The sequence below is a fragment of the Haliotis asinina genome, chromosome 5 (genome assembly GCF_037392515.1).
Source record: "Haliotis asinina isolate JCU_RB_2024 chromosome 5, JCU_Hal_asi_v2, whole genome shotgun sequence".
Classification (NCBI taxonomy): Eukaryota; Metazoa; Mollusca; class Gastropoda; order Lepetellida; family Haliotidae; genus Haliotis; species Haliotis asinina.
Window position 1 is genome coordinate 77,141,829 of NC_090284.1, and position 24,095 is coordinate 77,165,923.

Here is a 24,095-nt window from a genome sequence, read left to right on the forward strand (position 1 = left end):
ATTGTGTGTACATCGTATTACACTGTTACACCATCTGTGCACATTTTATTACACTGTTACACCATCTGTGCACATTTTATTATACTGTTACACCATCTGTGTACATCGTATTACACTGTTACACCATTTGTCTACATCTTGTTACACTGTTACACCATTTGTGTACATTATGTTACACTGATTACACAATGCCATTTAGAAAGTGGTCCAATACAAAAATGTAAGTCGGACAACTTACGTCCCAATCCCAAATATGACATAAGTTGTATCATGTTACACTGCTATACCATCTGTGTACATCCTATTCACACTGTTATACCATCTGTGTACATCCAGTTACACTGTTACACAATCTGTGTACATCCAGGTGCACTGTTATAGCATCTGGGTACATCCTGCTACACAGTTATACCATATCTGTACATCAACTTACAATCTTATTCCATGTGTGTACATTCTGTTACCCTGTTATGCCATCTGTGTACATTGTGGTACACAATGGTACCATCTCTGTACATCCGCTCTAAGTAAACTTATCCTCAGTACTTTTCGTTACACTCCACAAAACTCATTAGGAGGTCGCGTCAGGTAACCTTTGACACTGACCAGTCAGAACACAGCTTACCAAATCTCGAAATTGCACATTCGCACATACCTTTTGAACTTCTTATCTGGAAAAGGTGCGCACCCGAACGATTCCGAATGCTATTTAGCGTACGATCGCTTCCGGGTGATGCACATGGCGTACGTACAACCATGACAACGGTGAGTAAACAGTGGCTGAAAATAGTGTTTTGGCAATATTCAAGGATGTTATCTTGCGGAAATATCAGCTAATGGTAACCATCTCAAAACAACCCCCAAATCGTATATACTACAGGTCAAATAACTGTGTTATATGCGGATTTTTGTTTGTAGAGAGATCTGTGTCAGTGACCTGAATATTTTGAAAGTCCCCCCGATCCCTAAATAGTAGTCGTTGTTTGATTGGTTAAATCTATTTAGCTGTCTCTCGTTTGATTGGACGGTCATTGGTCGCTCAAAGGTTACCTGACGTGACCTTCTACTAGGTTTTGTTAGACTCATTGGTGGAGTGTAACGAAATACACTGAGACTACGTTTACTTAGGCTGTCTGTACATCTTGCTACACTGTTACACACTGTACGTTGTACATTATGGTACACAGTGATGCGCGCTCTGTTCATCTTGTTGCAGTGTACTAATTATACCATCTGTGTACATCCTGCTCCACAGTTGTAACATAAGTGTACATCCTGTTTCATACTTATAACATAAGTGTACATCCTGCGACATAGTTATAACACAAGTGTACATCCTGTTCCACAGTCATAACATAAGTGTACATCCTGTTCCATACTTATAACATAAGTGTACATCCTGCGACATAGTTATAACACAAGTGTACATCCTGTTCCACAGTCATAACATAAGTGTACATCCTGTTCCACAGTCATAACATAAGTGTACATCCTGCGACATAGTTATAACATAAGTGTACATCCTGTTCCACAGTCATAACATAAGTGTACATCCTGTTCCATACTTATAACATAAGTGTACATCCTGCTCCACAGTTATAACATAAGTGCACATCCTGCTCCACAGTTATAACATGTGTACATCCTGCTCCACAGTTATAACATAAGTGCACATCCTGCTCCACAATTATGACACAAGTGTTCATCCTGCTCCACAGTTATAACATAAGTGTACATCCTGTTCCACACTTATAACATTTGTGTACATCCTGCTCCACAGTTATAACAGAAGTGTCCATCCTGCTCCACAGTTATAACATAAGTGTCCATCCTGCTCCACAGTTATAACATAAGTGTACATCCTGCTCCACAGTTACAACATTTGTGTACATCCTGCTCCACAATTATAACTTAAGTGTACATCGTGTTCCACAGTTATAAGATAAGTGTATATCCTGCTCCACTATTATAACATAAGTGTACATCGTGTTCCATGGCATCCCTGTTCACTGTGTTTATTCTGAACTGATACAGTCAGTTAAATACATTTGATTTGATACATTTCAGAGTCACTGCCAGACGACCGAGAAAATAGGGAACTTGACGCTCGTGTGTCCCAAGGGTGAGTTTTAGTTATAATTAGCAGTTGGTAATTGCCATGTGTCCTTGTTGTTATGGCCTCATACAAGCAAATATTGCAGCATGAAAACACTTGATTTATCCATTGAATCTAACTTGTTTCTTGTATCCTCTAGTCATAGATATTGCTGTAAATGCATTTGAAAGCTGCACATGGATCCCTGTGCTAAGCGTAAAACAATATTAACCCTTTTCTTCATTACAGGATGGACGTTTTATGGAACCAGTTGTTATCTCAAAGTGTCAAAGGCGATGGAATGGGAGGCAGCAGAAGAACTCTGTATGAGGTACTCACAGGGGAAACTTACAGTTGGAAAAATGATCTTCATGCACACGTGACAATATAGCAAAGTTAATAATATGTGTTTAGTGTTTGAACTGCTTTTAATTTAGGCAATGCTAACTCAAGTTCCGTGAGGGGGTGACTGCATGTATGTACGTTGCACGCCGTATCACCGTGTCCACAACGTTTGGGTAATGGAGTGGGTCACGTGCAGGGATGAACAAAGGGAGACAACAATACGCCCCCGGGCCGAGGTGTGGCAGTACCGGGATGTTTTTCTGATGTACTGTTAATGTTTTAACGTGTTTAAATAATCGAGGCTGCAAGTCAGATCTGTCCCTTTCCCCATACCGTGAATTCAACATTCGTCGCCCAACACTTACTGTACTGTAACTTAATGTCCTTGGAGACTTCTGCAGGAATATTTTCCCTCTAGAGCCCCACTATAACCAGCATTGCGTCTACACGGTTGTGGTCAGATATAGTCCAGTCTCGACTTGGTATGATTACTAGAATGATCACTCCTTTGGTTGCCTCATACGACGAACATGTGTTGCTGGGTATCTAGTCAGCCTACAAGACGAAGGTAGATTACGTATATCATGGCCTAGCATCTACTTTCTGTAACAGAGAACAAGGGATGCCTTTGGAGATACGAGACGAAGTCGAGAACAAGGCCCTAGCTGACATGGCGGGTTCATGGAAAATGTTTTGGGTTGGAGACAAAATTAACGGTGCGTAACAAGTCTTCCATAACATAATTGAGCAGTATGAAGATACTTCAATCCATTTTCATAGATCATACAACCAAGTCAAAGTCCACACAAAGTCCAAACTATTTTACATAGGATCACCATCTCACATGGTACATGGTACATGAGACATGGTACAGATGATGTCAGTTGTAATCAGCATTAGGTCAATTATGATCCGGGTGTCACAGATGCAAGTACAAAAATGTCCACAGATCGTTCAACAAACCTACTATTGGGATTTCTCTGAATCCAAATTCCAAACTAGATCGTTTAGTGTACCTGCTCATGTTAATCCAAGATTCCCATCAAGGATATTTCGAATTTTATCTTCATGCAATTCTGCTGCTGTGATTCGTGTCGGTGTCATCTGATTCTCTTGACCTCAGATTCCTGCAAGGGCTACTGGGACGTCAACGAGCCCCCGGCCAGTGTGAAGGAAGGAGATTGTGCTGCGGTGCAGAAGAACGGGCGATGGAAGGTTGTGCCATGCCAGAGTCGTCTCCCTTTCTTTTGCAAATCTCCATCCTGTTTGCAAGGTTTGTATGTGCTTTAACCCCGTACTTAGCAGTCTTTAAGCTATATATAGACTGTCTGTAAATAATTAGGTCTGAACCAGACACAGTGATTATCATTATGTACATCGATCAAGCCAGCGGTCCTGTCCACCTGATCTCGTTAGGTAACTATTACTACAAACATGGGAAACTGAGCATCGATCAAGCCAGCGGTCCTGTCCACTTGATCTCGTTAGGTGACTATTACTGCAAGCACGGGAAGCTGAGCATCGATCAAGCCAGCGGTCCTGTCCACCCGATCTCGTTAGGTGACTATTACTGCAAACATGGGAAGCTGAGCATCGATCAAGCCAGCGGTCCTGTCCACCCGATCTCGTTAGGTGACTATTACTGCAAACATGGGAAGCTGAGCATCGATCAAGCCAGCGGTCCTGTCCACCTGATCTCGTTAGGTGACTATTACTGCAAACATGGGAAGCTGAGCATCGATCAAGCCAGCGGTCCTGTCCACCTGATCTCGTTAGGTGACTATTACTGCAAACATGGGAAGCTGAGCATCGATCAAGCCAGCGGTCCTGTCCACCTGATCTCGTTAGGTGACTATTACTGCAAACATGGGAAGCTGAGCATCGATCAAGCCAGCGGTCCTGTCCACCTGAATTCGTTAGGTGACTATAACTGCAAACATGGGAAGCTGAGCATCGATCAAGCCAGCGGTCCTGTCCACCTGAATTCGTTAGGTGACTATTACTGCAAACATGGGAAGCTGAGCATCGATCAAGCCAGCGGTCCTGTCCACCTGATCTCGTTAGGTGACTATTACTGCAAACATGGGAAGCTGAAGATCAGTTCCAAACCTAGGTCTTCTCAGGTCGTTTTGAACATATTCATATGTTACGGAAGAACAACATATATATTTGGAAAGGTTCTCTATTTATGCTGATAGCGGATCATACACATCAGTTCCTAAAGTATTTTATACGTAGATGTCTGTCAAGCATATAACTGCCTTTAACATGGGATCTCTGATGTTACTGGAAGTACATAAGTTAATACGCATATCTTGTGTGCCGCATTTACACATACATGTATATCCATTGATGCAGTGCTCAAATCAATGTTTGGAAAAGTAACTAAACATTGAGAACTATTTAATCCTTAGTACAATAGTATTTTAAAAATAACAGGTTCGTTCGACTGTGGGCGTGGAAAATGCCTGAACAACAAATGGAAGTGTGACGGCATCAACGACTGTGGCAACAACAGGGACGAAATGGACTGCAGTAAGTGTCACAAATGGCAGGGGTGCGCGCCAAACATCTCGTGACCTATGTTAGAATTTGTCACACTGTCAGTAACACGACGGCCTGTAACATGTATTATTTTAGTATGTGTATATTTTGAAACAGTATGTCCAGTATGCATTACGCGCAAGGTTCAGGTTACAGCTTGCGGCGAATTAAAATTTTACCTGATATGTTTAGGTTCTAGCTGCACATTTACAATGACCGGTGCCACTGGCAAAATCAACTACTTCAGCGGCTACACCAACAACGCCGACTGCATGTGGACTATCATGTCACCTCCTGGGACACAGCTTGGAGTGACGGTAGGGAAAGGGAGATAACCGTAAAAAGAGGCCTAACACTCCCGGTAGAATGCGTATCAGAGTAAATTACGCATGGGTAATTCAGATATACGCATTAAATCAGTGAGAGGAATAAACGCATAACTTTCTCAGAATATGAGTCAGCATACGTGAAGAAACCTGCTACAATATCGTTTCAGTCTCACACATCCGATCTTATGACCTCGAATAGTGTTGGTTGTCTGTATTGAAGCGAAGGTTGTTGTGTTTTTTAACCGTGCAGTAATAATGCGGCTTTAGGGCTACTGCACATTGCGTGATGGCCCTAACCCAGCATAGGAAAACATTTAATAGACAATAGCTCAAAATGTATTGTCTTTAATTTCCTGTCGTCTTGAGTACTAATGACTAGCCAAAAGAAACTCGTCGAGTTATTTTAAAGGAAAACTGTTTCAATTAGCAAAGAAAAGTAATAAAACAATGCAACCTGCGAAATAGTCCTCCATTCATTTCCATTTGGTAGTTTATACCTCAGTTTTGATTTCAAGAATGAAATGCCCGTCAACAAGCTGCCCAGGAACCTTTTCTTAGAAGTGAATGGGGATCTGAGTACTCTTCAATAACAGGCATAACATATATGATTCTTTTAGGGATGACATGGACAATCGTTTCTTACTATATGTGAAAAAAGATGGTTCAAATCCTTCTTAGAAACCCCAAGAGTTATGAGATGACATAAAATGTTTAGAAGCCAACTTATCAAAGTATTGGAGGAAATTAGAGGAGACTTGCAAAGCTTCAATGGAATGCATTATTGTTCGGCCAAGAGCTAAGTGGAGAAGGGGAAGGGAAGGTTAGTCTATTTTTGCAACCTAGACACTAGGAACTTGGTGAATGAGGACATGTCGCAGTTCGACCTGGAACATGAGTCTACTCTTGGGAGTGCAAGCGATAAAGTCCTTGAAGCAAAGTCTTTTTCTGAAAGGTTGTACTCTTCTAAGGAACATGTCTTGAAATACTGAAAACCTTGATGAACGTTTGTTTCCGGTGCAGGATTTATGTAGGATCATTAAAGAAGCATCTGATTCGTGTGAATGTAATATAACATTTGATGAACAGATACGTTTTGTACAAAGTCCATGCTATATTATTATTTTGAAAATTTTAAACGACTTCCTAAATTTTTCTTCTTGTTTTCCTAAAGAAGAAAAATATAGGCTTAATGAACCTTACAAACCTATTGTAGTTATTTGAAACTGTGTTTCAATGGTAAGTGAATGTGTTGTCGTGTCTTGTATTGTTGTTTTGTGCTTTGTTAGAAAAAAATCCTGTTTTCCTGTTGTCAGACAAAGATTCATCGGAGCATAGAGTCCCTTGGTTCAACTGCCTTTCATTGTAACTGGAGAAACAGGAAATAGAAATTGTCAGTTATTAAAAAGGAAATACTCCTGAGTCAAAATAATTACCCGGAGCCCTGAATCTTGTATCATTCGTGATGAAACATAGATAATCTGACAATAGCATCTACGCTTGACTGATCCGGCGGGCGTCTGTACATGATGGTATTTGCGCTGGAGGCAAACATAGCTCATGCCTTGAAAGGACATGGGAAGTTTGGGACACCGTCAAAGTGGGACGGGGTTCCTTTCTTCACTTTACCTTTGTTTGCATCCTTCAGTTCAGCTCCGTGCGCCTGGAAGATAAAGTGGATTTACTGGAAGTGAGGGTTGGGGGCCAGACGATGCTGGACACTCGGGTGTTGGAGACACTGACAGGCACCCTTAGCAACAAGGTCATCTACAGCACCAACAACATGATGCTGTTGCGCCTTACGACGGACTCCTCCGTTACAACATTTGGCTTTGACCTCACCTGGTCGTCATGTAAGTTTGTAGATTGTGTTGGGATAGCTTGCTCTTACTTTCTTTTATATGTATATTTGTACTGTTGTTTTGTGTTTTGTGTTCTTTGATGGTCAGTATGGAAGTTGATGTAAAGAAGAAAGATGATAATTCTATGGACATTTTGTGGATTTTGCGGATTCTGTTCACAGCTAACAACGCCCTCTCGACGGACGTCCGCCTTGTGACAGCTGGGTCTTCCTGGACAGACCTGACGTCGCCATTTTTCCCTAGTACCCCACCCAGCGGCTTCCGACTTGAGTGGTTGGTCTCCAGCTCAGACAACACAATTGTCACATTCATGGTAAGTTGATGTCACACATAACACAAAGAGAAACAATTTTCATGTGGGATACAGTCTGTCTTTAACATAAGTCGCATTAAATGTGGGTATATGTTGTGCATGACATATACAGTGACCTCTCTGTTGACTTAGTGTTTCAGTTTGGAAAAAAAATATTGTTCATTAAAGGAAATCGAGGAATAGATTGATATTTTGTCCCTTTGTACACTCTCTATATACTTTGTTGAGGTGGAGGACGTTGACCTTGGCCCTGACTGGAAGCTGGTGGTCTACAATGGGGAAAGTTATGACGACTCACTGCTGATGGCCTCCGCACGGGCGGATCTCGCGTCACCCGCCATCTATCTCTCCACCACCAGTAAAATTCGGATTATCCTGAAAGGGGAAGACACATCTGCCGGAGGACGTGGCATCAAACTCAGGGTTAAGAATGGTAAGCTGAGGTTAATGTAATAATTAGCATAATAGACACAGAGATGGGATATGAGATAGGGTGGGATACTGTAGACACAGTAAGCAATATCCATTTATGGTCTAATCAAGAAGTAAAAGGATTCTCTGAACCCTTCATCCGTAGGATGCAACGTTGAGATACAAGCAGCTAGTGGCACAGTGGTCTCTCCTGGATTCAACAAGAAGATATACCCGACCTCTGTGACCTGTTCCTGGAAGATTCAGGCACCGAGTGATGCGAACAGAAACCTCATGGCCAAATTCCTTTACCTGGTTCTGGAGACGGTTGGCAAAGATCTAATCGAGGTAGACCATTGCAAACATCTTTTCTTGCCAACAAATCCAAAGGCGTAGTCTGGTTTAATGATCATCTCTGTATTACTGACCGTAAGGTTATAGAGGGATTAGCTGGAATATTAACACCGTAATACAATAATTCAGATAATGCTAGAACATTTACTGAACAGCAAACTGTAACGGCTATGTCGCTATACGCCAGATATACAATGGTTCCGACGCCTCGGCTGCAGCCCTTCACACGGGCAGCGGCTACACCGGGGACCTAACGTCATCTCTTCCCAGCGTCAACGGAGGAACCACTCTCTTCGTCAGGTTCAAATCTAGCCTCATCCAGGACAAGGGGGGTTTCAAGTTTGAGTTCTCAATAGGTGAGCGCCACTGATCAACAGTAAGTACCAACATTTAATGTCATAGTAAAGCTTTCAGTGTTTTGCTTGACCGATGACTAGTGCATTTGCTCATTTTGACTTGTACCATACGTCCCCTGTTTTCTTCAGTCGACTCATCATTGCACATATTCATGACGAGTTGCTGCGATGGGGCGGGGTACACTCACTTACCATCACCATAGTGACGGTGATTCATGAACACTACTCATGATAGAGTTAAAAGTAATGAAAGATCCAGATCCAAACATCAACTGCGGTGTTACAATGGTGCGGTATGTTGGTGTGTAACACACAAATGACTATATTCGTGTGTGTTACACATCCTTAGTTCACACTTTGCATAGTGTCTCAGGTAAGATTTGCACAGACTTAAGTGTCTGATGTAGAGATGCTAAGGTATTGCCTGTATGTCCGTTTTAGTCATGGTGTTTATTGGCATGAATATTTACACCATGCGGGAGAACCATGCAACGATTGTAGATATTTACGTTCTAAAATTAACGGCAAGCATTACGTGAAATAATTAGTCAATATCAAGTTTCATAAAATATTTTACAGGTAGACACAAAATACGGGACATAATTTGTTTTCATCTTTGAAATTTGGGCCTTCTCAACTATCAATAACTCCAAAATCATCCCAGAAAGGGTTGTTGTAACACATTTCGATGACGCTGACCCTGAACGTAGGGCAAGTTTTCATAGACGACAATGCTAGGTCACATCTTTTGTTATGTCGTTGACGATTTCTTAATTCAAGAGAAGGTAGCAATCCAAGCTTGGACTGTCAAATCTTAGTTGCACAGAGCATACTTGTGACATGGATCGTAGACTATGCAGAGAGATCCGCCAGTACCACACCTTTATGTTTTGGAACAAATCCTCCATGAAGACTGGAACGTCTCATTCTGGAGAAGGAGAATCACGCATGTTATTGCAGTTTTTGTTGGTTACATCAGATATTGACATTGTGCTCGGTTATTGATGCTTTTTATTTTTTTAAAAAATTATATGGCAGAATCGTGAAAATGACCGCACCCGTAAACGGCTAATGACCGCACCTGTTAACGACAAACGACCGCTTCTGTTAACGGCAAATAACCGCACCTGAAGTTTGGATAAGTTCCTTTGTTTATGGTTGATGGTAACACACTGATATTTGCGATAAGTTTATTCATGTGTATGATTTGTGCCCTCCGGTGGCAATGTCGGTACAGTTACGAATATCGTACATCCAGAACTTACCATGTGTTGAGACACTTGAAAGAATTGTGTCGTATTGTAAAATGTTATTCGTTTATCAGACTGCCCTGCTATTCCCGCCTCGGCCAACATGAAGCAATCATCCGCCGATACAGCCTATCTCAGCTCTGTGACTGTCAGCTGTGACACTGGATACTCTTTCAAACAGGAGGAATATTACCAGAAAGCTACTGTGTCTTTCCTTTGTGAGAAAGGAGGGAAGTGGGACAAACCAAGGTATCCTACTTGTCAGGGTAAGTAACACTGTGAGGGTAAGTAACATTGTAAGGACAACTGACACTATGAGAGTAAGTAACACTGTGAGGGTAAGTAACACTGTGAGGGTAACATTGTAAGGAGATGTGACATTGTGAGGATAAGTAACATTGTAAGGACAATTGACACTATGAGAGTAAGTAACACTGTGAGGGTAAGTATCACTGTGAGGACAACTGACATTGTGAGGGTAAGTAACACTGTGAGGGCAAAAACACTGTGAGGGTAAGTAACACTGCGAGGGTAAGCAACACTGTGAGGGTAAGTAACAATGTGAGGGCAAGTAACACTGTGAGGGCGAGTAACACTGTGAGGGTAAGTAACACTGTGAGGGCAAGTAACACTGAATTACTTTTATATAGAAGTCTAGCAATACGTTTCACATAACAATTTCTCAATGTCTTTATATCAACAGCTAAAACATTATTACATCGTATAACAACCCCCGGACTGCACGGTCTAAATTGCACTACAAAGCAGTTAATTATCTTCATGGAATGTACGCACAAAGGTGTATTTAAAAGCTTCTAATCTTTGAAAGGGTTTACTGAAAACTTCAATATTTCAGTGGTATACTGTGGAGCGCCAGAGGCCATTCAGTTTGGTTTCGTGAAGAACTATAGCGGGGCTGTGACCTATAACAGCAAGGCTGTGTATGAGTGTTACAACGGCTTCACGATGAAAGGGACACCGGAAGTGACGTGTAGTACATCTGGAAAGTGGCAGACGCTACCCACATGTGAATGTAAGTAATGTGACGAAAACATCTACCTATGTAATCGTTTGTTAACATAACTGTCTTACCGTCTGAAAGAATGCCCACCTATCTGTCTGAACATGTTAGGTAACTGTGTGTGAGGATAACCCTCCCGTGCCAGTGTATGTTAAGGTAAACTTACCTTGAAAAAAGACTTCCTATATACTATACTAGCTGTGGGAGTAGCCTAACTCTGTCGTAATCAGAGTACCATTATCACATATGATAACTACCAGTAAGAATAATCTTAATTACTATGTATGTGTCTGTAGGAATATACTAGCATAATTTATCTTATACCCTTGAATAATATAAACCATCTTGCACATATAGTACTGGCAAATGTCCATATTGACCACCCGGGTCGAAAAATCTCATCAGCCATATCAGTCCAATGGCTGAGAATCAGTATGATGCATTTCTCACGGCTACTAAAAATTAGTACGGACTGAACACACGCACTTAGGCGTCAACGGACGGAGCCTGGTTTATTTTGATGATGAGAGTTTTGCCCCTTGATGATGTCTATAATAAAAAGGTCGTGATATCGCCAGTTATATTCAGCACTCTAACTACTGTGGTAGTCACGGGTTGATATGACAGGCGAAAGGAAAACGGCGGTGTCATAACCTTTTAGTATGTGACCGACGGATCTCAAGATTCAAAAAGAAAGGCTTATCTAAGCCAGGAATCGGGTAGATAACACTCCATTCCAGGTGCCGCTGTTTCCTTGCTTATTCAAACATCCACATAGCTGGAACTGGGATACTTTACCAGTGTAGGATTCTGTATTTAATCATGTGATGCAAAAAGACTTAACAGCCCACAAGTGTCTGACCCATTCCGTCTTCCCTTAGCTGCCACGTGTGGTGCTGCTCCTGATGTGACGAATGCTGAGTCCAACATCATCACCAAGACAGATGCGACATCGTACGGGGCAATCGTTGAATACACATGCAAGGCTGGCTATGAGATTATGGGTTCTTCTCGAAGACTCTGTAACACCACAAACACGTGGACCAATACCGCCCCCACATGTGAAAGTAAGTAGAGAGTGTATATACGTACCTCAATTTTGAAAATAAGCACCGTGTGCAAAGTGCGTTCTGTAACTTGTGAAAGTAAGCACAAATTGTATATGTCCTCAACTTCTTAAAGTAAGCACAGAGTGTAAGAGTGTATAATACGTCTGCCATTTCTGAAAGTAATCCCAGAGTCAATATTATTTCCTCTACTTGTGAAGGAAGGCAAACTGTGTATGACATGGCCTCAAGCTGTGAAAGTAAAAACAAGGGGTATAATGCGTCCTCTGCTTGTGAAAGTAAGCACATTGGCGTATAATACGTCCTCTACTTGTGAAAGTAAGCACATGGGCGTATAATAAGTCCTCTGCTTGTGAAAGAAAGCACATGGGTGTATAATACGCCCTCTACTTGTGAAAGTAAGCACAGTGTAATAATACGTCCTCTGCTTGTGAAAGTTAGCACAAAGAGTAATATAATATGTCCTCTACCTGTTAACATAAGCTCAGAGTGAATAATGCGTTCTCCATTTGTGAGACTATGCACAGGGAGAATAATACGTCCTCTTTTTATCAAAGTAAGCACAGCACAAATGAGCAACCCCTCACTCGCCAGAATTAGCGCACACAATTTTCATAGCTTTTCACTGTGAGAACATATAAATGGATTATGACTTGTTCCAGTTAACGTTGTTTCGGCAATATTTCAACCATGTAACGACGAAGCCTTTTCTCAACATATACACAAATCCACAATAGTATTTCGCAATGAACCTGGTAAAACGAATCCTTGTGATGATTCTGATGATGGATTCCTAGCTAGGTACATTCGTTTCAGGGAAAAAATGTGCTCTTCCCAAAATTGCAATGGGCTCGCTGAACGTGGCCAAGCCAGCTGAGTTCGAGGACAAGGTAACACTGACATGTGAGGCTGGCTATTGGGCCTCCACAACAAACAAAACAACCGCCGTCCTCACGTGTAAAGCGGATGGCACATTTGAGGAAGTCTCCTGTGTTGGTATGTATAGTGAATTCAATTAACTCAGCTACATTCAAGGGCCAGGAATATGGTCTAGAGATGTGCAGACCCGTGACAGTTCTGGGGTAGAATTGGCCTTCAGAAACCCATACTTGCCATACGAATCGACTGTGCTTGTCGTAAGAGGCGACTAACGGGATCGGGTGGTCAGGCTCGCTGACTTGGTTGACACATGTCATCGGTTCCCAATTGCGCAGATCATGCTGTTGATAACTGGATTGTCTGGTCCAGACTCGATTATTTATAGACCGCCGCCATATAGCTGGAATATTGCAGAGTGTGGCGTAAAACTAAAATCACTCACTCACACAGAGATGTACACCTGTGGGATGTCAGAACCTGTGTGGGTAATGTGTGCAGTGACGTCATGGAACTGAGAAGAACCAGATTTATTGTCAGGCTGGGTTATGCACCTCTAAAGTGTAAGTTGTTTAAGTCCAACTGATATACATAGCTCGGTCTACGTTGAAACCGTATGTGTTGTTTTCTGTGCAGATGAAGACGAATGTGTCATCAAGTCCCCTTGCCTGGCTACACAGACATGTATGAACGCTGTTGGCTCCTACAAGTGTGTGTGCAGACCGGGCTACAGACCAGGGACTACCGTGCAGTGTGAAGGTGCCTGTGTACAACATGCATTTGATTATTTCAATGCCAACTTAGTAAAACATGTGCTGTGTTTCAGTGACATCCTTCTCTTTGCATGATGCTATTTTTATACATACGCTCATACACCCCACTGCAGAAGACAGCGACATGCTAGACACACCGTATAGAGTATTCGAACAATGAGGGTGGGGATTAATACCTGCCACTGAATTAAGGATCCTTACACTGAAAACAAAATAATTTCAAACAAAAACTGAAATTCACTGCAAGCATGATCACAGTCTTCTTAACTGTTGACATGATGAATGCTACATCACTCTGGGACGTGATACCACAGATACCGTGGTACTGAGAGAATATCGACACTGAACCAAAACCACTATTCTTACCGGAAGTAAGACAATTTACTAACCCCGGCGAACAGTGGTAACAGGTACTTTTGGTTGGTGAGGTGATGAAGTTTATTTCATGTAAACAATTGCCTACCTCGGCTAACAGTGGTTGCAGATATCGTTGTCTGGTGAGGTGATGCAGTGTACGTTACGTCACGTGTTCATCAACAGATATCAACGAGTGCAGTGACGGTAACGGCGGCTGCCAACACAACTGTCTGAACTCTCCCGCTGGATCCTACACCTGCACCTGCAAGGACGGATACAAACTGTTTGAAAATGGGACCAACTTGAAGTACATCGTGGAAGGGGAGACGGGTCTCCGGAGACATGACGTGTACCGCGTGAACCACTCTTGTGTCCGTGAGTAGTTTCAGTAACTCCTGTAGTGGTAATGTGGACAAGTAAATTATCATGATGACAGAACTGGTGGGTTGAAGGCATCATAGGGCTGGATAGAACATGGTTTGCGGGATACGTAAAACAATGACATGGTGAGTGCTATGAGGTCGCTTGAGTGAGGTTAAGCTGTCCTTTGTATGTTCGTCATGACGGGACCTACTGTATAAGCACAATATCACATGTTGTCATACAACAGAGCTGGCAAAATGGTCAGACAGCAAAAGCTGCAACATCCTAATTTACTTCCTCGACACATTAAGATATTTCAAACGAGATTTACATTTAGTTTCCAGTTTTAATACCTTTATAACTTAACGCCTGGGAGTTACTATTTGCTTAATTTTGGTTTTATTCCACATGATTCGTATTTCAGGGAACACCTGTCCTCGTCCTAGTGATGTCACCAATGGCGCCATACACAGTATGAAGCAGACCTTCGTCTACGAGGATGAGATCATGTACAGCTGCAAGCTGGGATTCTCCTTGAGTGGTAATGAGACGAGGACATGTCAGGCATCTGGAAACTGGTCTGGATCTGATCCTACCTGCACAGGTGAGTAGGCGGGCTGAAGGTACAGGTGGATGTCACAGTGACAATGAGTTAGAGACGTGAATATTGTCCAAATTAGCACTCACAATCCGTCGATCCAGTTTGTTTCCAGCTGAGGCAACTTGAGAAGAGAGAGGCATGCCACAGATTCTTACCAATGGAAGATGAACACCTTTTCATGTGTGAACGTCGAGTCTGTCTTGATTGATAGCAGCACATGGTGATCCGCCTGAAGATGTTCTTGTCGTGTTCTCTAGGAACAAACGGATCTCTTGGGCTTGATAAATGTGACGACAAACCAGACTAACAACTTCTGTTGATTACGTGTAGTACACCAGAAAAAAGAAAGCAGGACTGCTCAGACGCTTGACGCTTGAATATTTTATGTTCTCCACATTAACCGTCAAAACTATCTCATACCTCATTATAGGATGTTAGGCATGCAACAGGGGCAAAGGGTACTGGGATATAGAATTCCATTGTTACACTTGTGCATGACATTTTGGTCTTGAACCAGCGAAAGAGTGCGTACAATGTTTCAAAGAATAGAAACCAAGCTACGAAATGTCAACGAAGCATGGGATATGCGAGATTTCCTCTCAGTGCTGTTTTAAAACTGAAGAGAGACGCAATTCATATTCTGGAACAAGTTCGACTTGCCACGCTTTTGGAAAAATGACAGACCTGGAACTTCAGTCTTGTCCCTGGCAGCGCGACGTCGATTCCGTGTCCACAGCAACACCATTGTCAGCAATACAATCAAGTCATCGATGGTCCGCGCATCACTCTTTCAGCTACCTCACGCCAGGAAAGGACTACAGAGCTCCAGAATGGAAATGAATCCTCTTCTCCGACAAAATCACGTTTCTATTTTTACCAAAGTGATGACAGCACTCTTGTCTACAGGCGCATATGTGAACCTTACATCAGGTCATATGTTCTTGAAGGGGGTTGTTTTGGAGGTGCGGCGTTATGATATTGGGTGAGATGACAGATGTAGCAATGTAGCAGATAATTGCTAATGGGACCCTGAGTGCTGTCAGCTTCTGAGACGAGAATTTCACTTTATCGTGCTCGTTTTTTCAACAAGAACGACCTTGAATTACCTTAATCGACCAATGATAAGTTGTTACCCTACATGTTCACCTTTTTGTCACCCTTTCGACATATGTGTTGAAATACAACCACGTTTACGACGTAATCCGAATCCAACATCAACACAGCAGGAACCGCCAGTTCGTTCGGCGACGATGCCTCAGTGATGGGAAGGTGCCAGGTTTGCATCAGGGCACTAGCTGTACATGCCGCTGCTGAAAAAATGGACTTCTTGTGCTGGGGTTCATTTGCATATGCAAGAGACGCTTTTTTATATGCACAGGTGATCGTACTTCAAACCGTTGTCTTTCCATATAACAACACTTCGGCTTGAAAGCTAAGAATGATTCTGTTTGTTGTTTATGTTTCACAATATATTATGTCTTTTCAAATATATTTGTCAAAATCTTCAAAGACGTTACATTCCCAGTGTTGAAATTGTTTGTGCCACCACCTTTCATCATTACAGCGACAAACTGCTCGGCACAGACACCCCAAGGGACGGATGTCCAGAAGGAGAGGGTTGTTCAGATTGTCCCGACAACTCCTGTTGCGTTCAAGGGCAAGGTTGTTATAGAGTGCAGGAAGGAGGATAATTCCACCTTCAACAAGACCCTCTACTGTGCTTACGACAGTAAGACGAAAACATACACCTTACAAGGCGACTCCCCAATCTGTCCAGGTGAGATAAAGTATGAGAGTGAGACAAATATATTTACCTAACAAGGCGACTCCCCAGTCTGTCCAGGTGAGATAAAGTATGACAGTGTGATAAATATATTTACCTAACAAGGCGACTCCCCAGTCTGTCCAGGTGACATAAAGTATGAGAGTGAGATAAATATATTTACCTAACAAGGCGACTCCCTAGTCTGTCCAGGTGAGATAAAGTATGAGAGTGAGATAAATATATTTACCTGACAAGGCGACTCCCCAGTCTGTCCAGGTGAGATAAAGTATAACAGTGAGATAAATATATTTACCTGACAAGGCGACTCCCCAGTCTGTCCAGGTGAGATAAAGTATAACAGTGAGATAAATATATTTACCTGACAAAGTGACTCACATATCTGTCCAGGTGAGATAAAACATAACAGTGAGATAGATATATTTACCTGACAAGTCGACTCACATATCTGTCCAGGTGAGATAAAGTATGAGAGTGAGATAAATGTATTTACCTGACAAGGAGACTCCCCAGTCTGTCCAGGTGAGATAAAGTATGAGAGTGAGATAAATATATTTACCTGACAAGGCGACTCCCCAGTCTGTCCAGGTGAGATAAAGTATGAGAGTAAGACGAAGACATAAACCTTACAAGGCGACTTCCACATCTGTTCAGGTGAGATAAAGTATGAGAGTGAGACAAAGACGTACATCTTCGAAAGCGACTCGCATATTTGTCCAGGTAAAATATATCACGGAGGCGGTGAAAGTAGAATCCTATATGTTACACTTGACCACTTCCTAATAGGGCGTTTACATTAAAGAGAAAAGAAGATGCTGAATGAAGTCAGTACAAGATAATGCTTGGTATATAACTAACTAAACTTATTGATAACGTGCAGAGAAGAAGACAAATATACTTTTCAATATGGAGAAAAGAGTCCACGTGAACAGTCGTTGTAATGAGATGTGTCCTAATGTATTTGATTGTTTTGTTTGTTGATGCAAAACGTTTTTTGCTATTTCAAACTGGAAATTTAGAAATCTACAAAGACACATGTGGCATTAGAATACAACACAAGGTTATACCTGTCCATATAATGGAACATGCGTTATATAACATTATATGAACAACACTTCATTTGGCACTCCATGCAGAAATTGCACTAATTAGTAAACACCACAGTAAGTTATTCTGTTTAACCCAGCTCGTTCCCTGATTATGTCTGGAGGTTCCGTCAAACACATCTTCTTTGTTGCTGCTCAGAAGAATGACATTCCAGATAAAGTTCTAACACGTGCATTCCATGTTATGGGCGGATGATCAGCGCTGATGGCCAGAGACCATTGTGTCGAACGGAATTAACAAAACTAATAGAGTTCAAATTGTTTGTTGGTGGGTTAATCGAACCAGCAGTTTGGAAGTCATCAATCATATACCAGAGCTTCGAGAAACACCATTTTAAACAATGTACTTAGTCATTTACAAAGGGTATTTATGTTTTACACCTTCGCGTGTTTCAGTTGTTGACTGTGGACCTGTGGAGGATATCGCTGGCTTTAACAAACCTAACCTAACAACGATCGGGTCAACTTTTGGGAAATCATTTCAGTTCAACTGCAGTACAGGGGCGACGCCATCGGGAGTTTCCACTGAAAATAGCAACACTGTGAAGTGCCTTCAAAATGGTCGATGGGGATTTGGTAATCTTACCTGCATAGGTACGTGTTGCTTGTGGGACGTTGCTTACTGGAAGTAGAAACTAAATCCAAAAAAGTTGAAAATTATATTTGAATTTTCTTATGATTGTTATTAGATGGTCGTTTTAACCTTAGAGAAATACTTATAACCTGAGAAGATGACACTGAATGGAAATAAAGTAACTCTCTCAGGTGAAGTGCTGATGTGGAGAAGAGGCATCTATTTTGAAGTATAATCAGGCATTGTTACTTGTTCACAGGTCACGAGGGGAACATCGGTTTATGTACCATTGAGGGAACATAAACCCATTAGTCTGGAGGGACCACTGTATTTGTCTTATCGAACACCTCAATATTAATTTTGAATTGTTTGAAGCACCGATGCATTATTTTGTGGCCACCGCTATAGTCTGGCAGAAAATGTATCAGGACGGTGTTTGGTAATTTTACTTTAAAACTATAAGTGCTATCCGTTTCCAATTTGGTATGAGGCTTTATAATTCTTCTACCATTGAGGATTTCAAATGTCATAATTTATCACTCGTTAATAAGAAAGTTGTCTATAAGAGCTGTCATTATTTCAAGTCACAACACCTCACATGTCATGGGGTGTTGTGCTACTTATCGGAACAGCAACCCCGTCATTCAAATAGGCAGGTCACATCTCAAATCCTTACATAATGCTCGGCAGATCATGTCACGTGACTTTAAGCACGTGCATTTTGCATTAGTTAACGGTGTCAATACCGGTGTAGGACAGAAGGGGTCATCTAAAAATCAAATATGTCACATAATTTATATGATGTTTTCAAATTGCTATTGCGATGTCTTTTCATGCACATGTACATAACGGAGAATTTTGATTGTTTAGTTTGCATGGAAATATTTTGAGCTTGGAAGTATTTAGGGGACAGGTTTATTTTCTATTCATTGTTCACAGTCCATTAATGATATTTCTATGTACACATAACTGAAGTGGGCTTTTGATTTTTTTTTGTGGGTTGGTCACTTATTTATCTTACCAAACACCTCAATATTAACTTTGAACTGTTTGAAGCATGAATATCGGATCGCACACTTCAGCCAACCTGTGAGAATCAAACGCTTCGAATATTGCATCTTGCTGTTGTTTTACGTAAGCATTCCCCATTTTAATATTCACAGGGACTACATTTGAACGTTAGGTCAAAATATATTTATTGGAATGTGAGGCAATTTTTATCGAGATAACTATCACAAAGTACCGAATGAGTTGCTATTGGCAGCGGGGTGTATTGCAATACACTTCGCCTGTAGACGGCGTGCATTGAAAATAATACAAGAGCGCTCAGCCAATCAGACAGCGACATTTGTGTGTGAAGTGTGAGTGTGAGATAATTATGCATGTACATGCAGTGTAGTTTTTCCTTATCATGCCCCCTCCTCGTTTTTGCTTATCTCCCTTCTCCTTCCGACAGTTCAGTGGAATATCTTTGATAGGCATTCTAGAAGTTGAGCAGATGAAGAATGAGGACTATGATTTATGGATATACAACTTCTTTTATTCAGTGAGTGCGACGTTTCGACATAGATACTAATGTCGTTGTCAAGCAGATCCTCATTCTTCAGTTAAGTGCAAATTTGAATCCTATTATTAAATTCCCTGAAACTACCGTAAAATCACTCACCCCCATTTGCCTCCGTTTGCCTTTTCATGCCAAAACTGTCCCATTTGACCTGAACCAAGCTCTCATCACTCTCTTCTTTATAGCTCTACTGGAGGTCATCTTGGGTTTTCGACATATACTTTGATTTGTCGGGACTTCAGCTGAAAATCGTCAACATATGGGTAAATCTCGCGAACCCTCGACTTCCACGAGATAAACGGTACATCAGGAAGTTGTGCGTGGCATCCTTCACGAGACAGGTTATGCAACAGCAGAGAATCAGCAGACATCTAGCAAATCTACCACTATGACGTCTGTCAACACCTCCATTAATGTCGAACCTCGGACGTCACATACGAGTATTCACAAACCTGACAGGTTATGCAACAGCAGAGAATCAGCAGACATCTAGCAAATCTACCACTATGACGTCTGTCAACACCTCCATCCATGTCGAACCTCTGATGTCACATACGAGTATTCACAAACCTGCTTGAGGATTCTACAATCTACACAGACGCCGAAGTTTTATAATTTACAATGGATGGTATTCCAATATCTTCCACCTACGCACGACTTGCGTTCAGCAGAGACATATCGGATCGTCGATAACTGCATAGGGACACTGACGATCCCGCAAATTAGGCCGATTTCTCAAGTTTCATGGAACCTTAAGTCTGCGTGTAATGCGGGAAGATTTCCTCTTTACAAGCTGGAACCGTTCTGTAGAGCACCAGAGTTTGACGACGATGTTTACATTACTTCCGACTCTAAGTTTCACAACTACATGGCGGGAGATAGGAAGTTAGCAAACTTGGACAGCTAGACGCACATTCTTTGGATTTGCTAGACTGAGAGACATATCTGCACTCTTCATGCAAACGAAGAATCATTAGTTCAATCAGTTGGCATCCTTGACTTGATTAACCTTACTTTGTCGAAAAGGTATTCTTACAACTTGTAACTGGCCAGACTACCATGTTATGCTCTACTGCATCAACTTTAGGTATCTTCTACGTTGTTTGCTGGTGGTTCACGAGAAATGTGCTAAGACAACAGACATCAAATGTTCATCAGATCGATGCAATCAATGAATAACATGTAAACACAATCGTGACGTCGAGGACAGTTTAGCTCCAAATTTGCACGGATTCAGAAAACCAAAGGACACTCTGCAGGATCTTCAGGATGTACATCTACACATCGTGATACATCCAGACTTGAGGACACAGCTCACCTCCTTTGTCAAGGACAAAACTACCAATTGAAGGTGCCCCCCTTTGGAATATTTGCACGTGTGATAAAATCGGGGTTTTTACATTAGATATGTCTTCGTTGCGCCTTTTATCTACACGACAGCATTCGGGCACATCATCTGGCAGAGCAACTGGCAGAGTAACTGGCAGAGCAACTGGCAGAGCAACTCAAGCAGCGGTTAGGCTTGACGATGCAACTACTAACACAACTGCAGTAGTTAGTCAAGCACATAGAATCATCACAGGAGCTACCGTTCTTAGAGATCAGAATTCACACACCCATGAATCGCATGATAGTTCCACTGGAACGATAAACGAATATTCAGGCTTGTCTTCATCTGACATTCAAAAAAGAAACATCTACACAGTTATCAGGCGATATTCATTCCACAACACTTGAAGGAATGTTTACTATGGAGGGCAAAGAAGTTGAGCATTTGCAACGGGACTTCTCTGCAAGATCTGGTATACTATGTCCATCTTGTTGACACGTCTCTTCAGGGATGGGGAGCTCACTTTAACAAATACACGTCAAGAGTTTGATCACCAGACGAGAAAAGACTGCGCATTAATCTCAGACAGTTTATATTTGTGGATTAGGACTCGTCACATGCCCGGAGCAAAGAATATATTAGCAGATGTCCAGACCAACACGTCCACCGCCAGCGGAACATTCCCAGGCTTCTCATCTCATAATGAGAGATCTAGGTCGTCACCTAATAGACCTTTTTGTGGCAAGCTTCAATCGTCAGATTCCAACTTTCTTCTCACGAATACCGGGATCCTCGCACATGGATGTAAACAATCTCACCATATCATGGGAAGGACTAAATGCCTACGCGTTTCCATAGCCGATTCATGTGCTTCAAGGTCTAAGCAAGATCGCCCCGACCAAGGTCCTACAACTGTTTTTGGCCAGGGAGAGTTGGCTTCCAAATTAAACTGGAAGAGTTTGTGGCACAGAAAGGATGTTCAGCGTCAGAGGCCACACATCCTCAAACAGTCGAATACTTATGTCATCTCAGAACGTCTAGACATCTGAAAGGTTTCACACTGTCAACACGCTTGGCGACGATCAGTTGTCTCATCATTATGAACACAGGAGTATGAATAAACTCACCAAGGTACCTTAACTTTTATCGCTCTTCTCAGATCATTTAAACTGGAGGATCAACAGCAGCAATTTGGAGCCACGGCTTGGGATATCAAGATAGCACTCTAAATCTCACCAGTAAGGATGAGCGCTGTGTCAGGTCCCACGGGACAGTTTTGATAGGAAAGGGAGGCTACTCGGTGAGCGATTATACAATTGCTCCAGGAAACTATAAGGATTCAAATTGTCACTACATCCACGGAAGGAAAAGGGAAATAAGCAAAAAGCATGAGTCAGGATAGGTATGAACCCAACATACATCCTTCTCATCTCGCAGAAAAACTTCCTATTACATGATTAAGATGGTGTATCATGATTTTTATATTTACCAGCTGCTACGTGTCCGGATCCAGGAACTCCCGGGGGAACGGATCAGATATTTGACAGCTACGAGCAGGGCAAGATTGTGGCTTACAGGTGTACACGACCTGGATTCACACCTGTTCCCGATGACAACCGCACCTGCGTCTACTCAAACACCAATAAGTCAGCATCGTGGACTGGAAGTGTTCCTGTGTGTGAAGGTAATCACTGGGTGGAAGTGTTTCTGTATGTGAAGGCAATCAAGGACTGAAGGTGTTTCTGTGCGTGAAGGTAAAAATCACTGGGAGGAAGTTTTTCTCTATGTGAAGGTAATTGCTGGGTGGAAGTGTTTCTGTGTGTGAAGGTTATCACTGGGGAAAAGGGTTTCTATATGTGAAGGTAATCACTAGGTCGAAGTGTTTCTGTAAGTTCAGGCAATCACTTGGTAGAAATGTTTCTGCAGGTAATCACGGGATAGAAGTGTTTCTGTGTAAGGTGTTTGGGAGTGTTTGTGCATATGAAGGTGGTCACTGAGTGGAAGTGTCTCTGAATGTGAAGGTGATCACTGGGTAAAAGTGTTCCTGAATGTGAAGGTGATCACTGGATGGAAGTGCGTCTGTATGTCAATGTAATCACTAGGTGGAAGTGTTTCTGTATATGAAGGTGATAACAGGCTAGAAATGTTTCTGTATGTTAAGGTAATCCCCGAGCGGGAGTGTTTGTGTGAAGTTAATCACATGATAAACATGTTTCTGTATGTGAAGGTAATCACTGTAATTTATGTGAAGTTACCCACAAGTCGGAACTGTTTCAGTGAATGGTTCAAGTAGTTCTGTATGTGAAGATAACCACAGGGTGGGAGTGTTTCTCTATGTGAAGGTAATCTCGAGCTCTTGGGGAAGGGTTTCTGTATGTGAAGGTAATCACAGGTTCAGAAGTTTTTTCTATGTAAAAAGCACCGTGTGGAAGTAGTTTTGTCTGTGAAGGCATTCACTTGGTGAAGGTGTTCCTGTATGTGAAGATAATCACTGAGTGGACATGTTTCTGTGTGATGGTAATCACTGGGTAAAAGTGTTCCTGTATGCGAAAGTAATCACTCAGTGGAAGTTTTTCAGTTTGTGTAGGTATTCACTTGGTGAAAGTGTTCCTGTATGTGAAAGTAATCACTGGGTAAAAGTTTTTTCTCTATGTGAAGGTGATGACTGGGTGGAAGTGTTCCTTTTTTTGAAGATACTAGTTAGATGGCAGGAGTGTTTCTGTATGTCAATGTAATCTCTTGGGAGGAAGGGATTCTGTATGTGAAGTTAATCACAGGGTGGAAGTGTTTCTTTCTATATGTGGAGGTAAAATCAGTGGGTGGA

At 41.9% G+C, this 24,095-nt stretch overlaps 1 protein-coding gene across 1 annotated transcript in view; it reads left to right on the forward strand.

Annotated features, from left to right (window-relative positions):
• The window catches only part of LOC137285336 (uncharacterized), a 135,010-nt gene that overhangs the window by 16,653 nt on the left and 94,262 nt on the right, over positions 1-24,095 (forward strand). Inside the window, exons 2-22 of the mRNA XM_067817701.1 lie at positions 2,068-2,122; positions 2,345-2,426; positions 3,053-3,156; positions 3,564-3,713; positions 4,880-4,975; positions 5,177-5,301; positions 6,959-7,163; positions 7,334-7,485; positions 7,714-7,918; positions 8,063-8,244; positions 8,438-8,606; positions 9,931-10,122; positions 10,713-10,889; positions 11,759-11,944; positions 12,761-12,940; positions 13,457-13,579; positions 14,134-14,325; positions 14,738-14,917; positions 16,479-16,691; positions 18,200-18,397; positions 22,764-22,955. Of these exons, the coding sequence (XP_067673802.1) occupies positions 2,068-2,122; positions 2,345-2,426; positions 3,053-3,156; positions 3,564-3,713; positions 4,880-4,975; positions 5,177-5,301; positions 6,959-7,163; positions 7,334-7,485; positions 7,714-7,918; positions 8,063-8,244; positions 8,438-8,606; positions 9,931-10,122; positions 10,713-10,889; positions 11,759-11,944; positions 12,761-12,940; positions 13,457-13,579; positions 14,134-14,325; positions 14,738-14,917; positions 16,479-16,691; positions 18,200-18,397; positions 22,764-22,955 (3,358 nt within the window). The remainder of the gene's footprint in view (positions 1-2,067; positions 2,123-2,344; positions 2,427-3,052; positions 3,157-3,563; positions 3,714-4,879; positions 4,976-5,176; positions 5,302-6,958; positions 7,164-7,333; positions 7,486-7,713; positions 7,919-8,062; positions 8,245-8,437; positions 8,607-9,930; positions 10,123-10,712; positions 10,890-11,758; positions 11,945-12,760; positions 12,941-13,456; positions 13,580-14,133; positions 14,326-14,737; positions 14,918-16,478; positions 16,692-18,199; positions 18,398-22,763; positions 22,956-24,095) is intronic.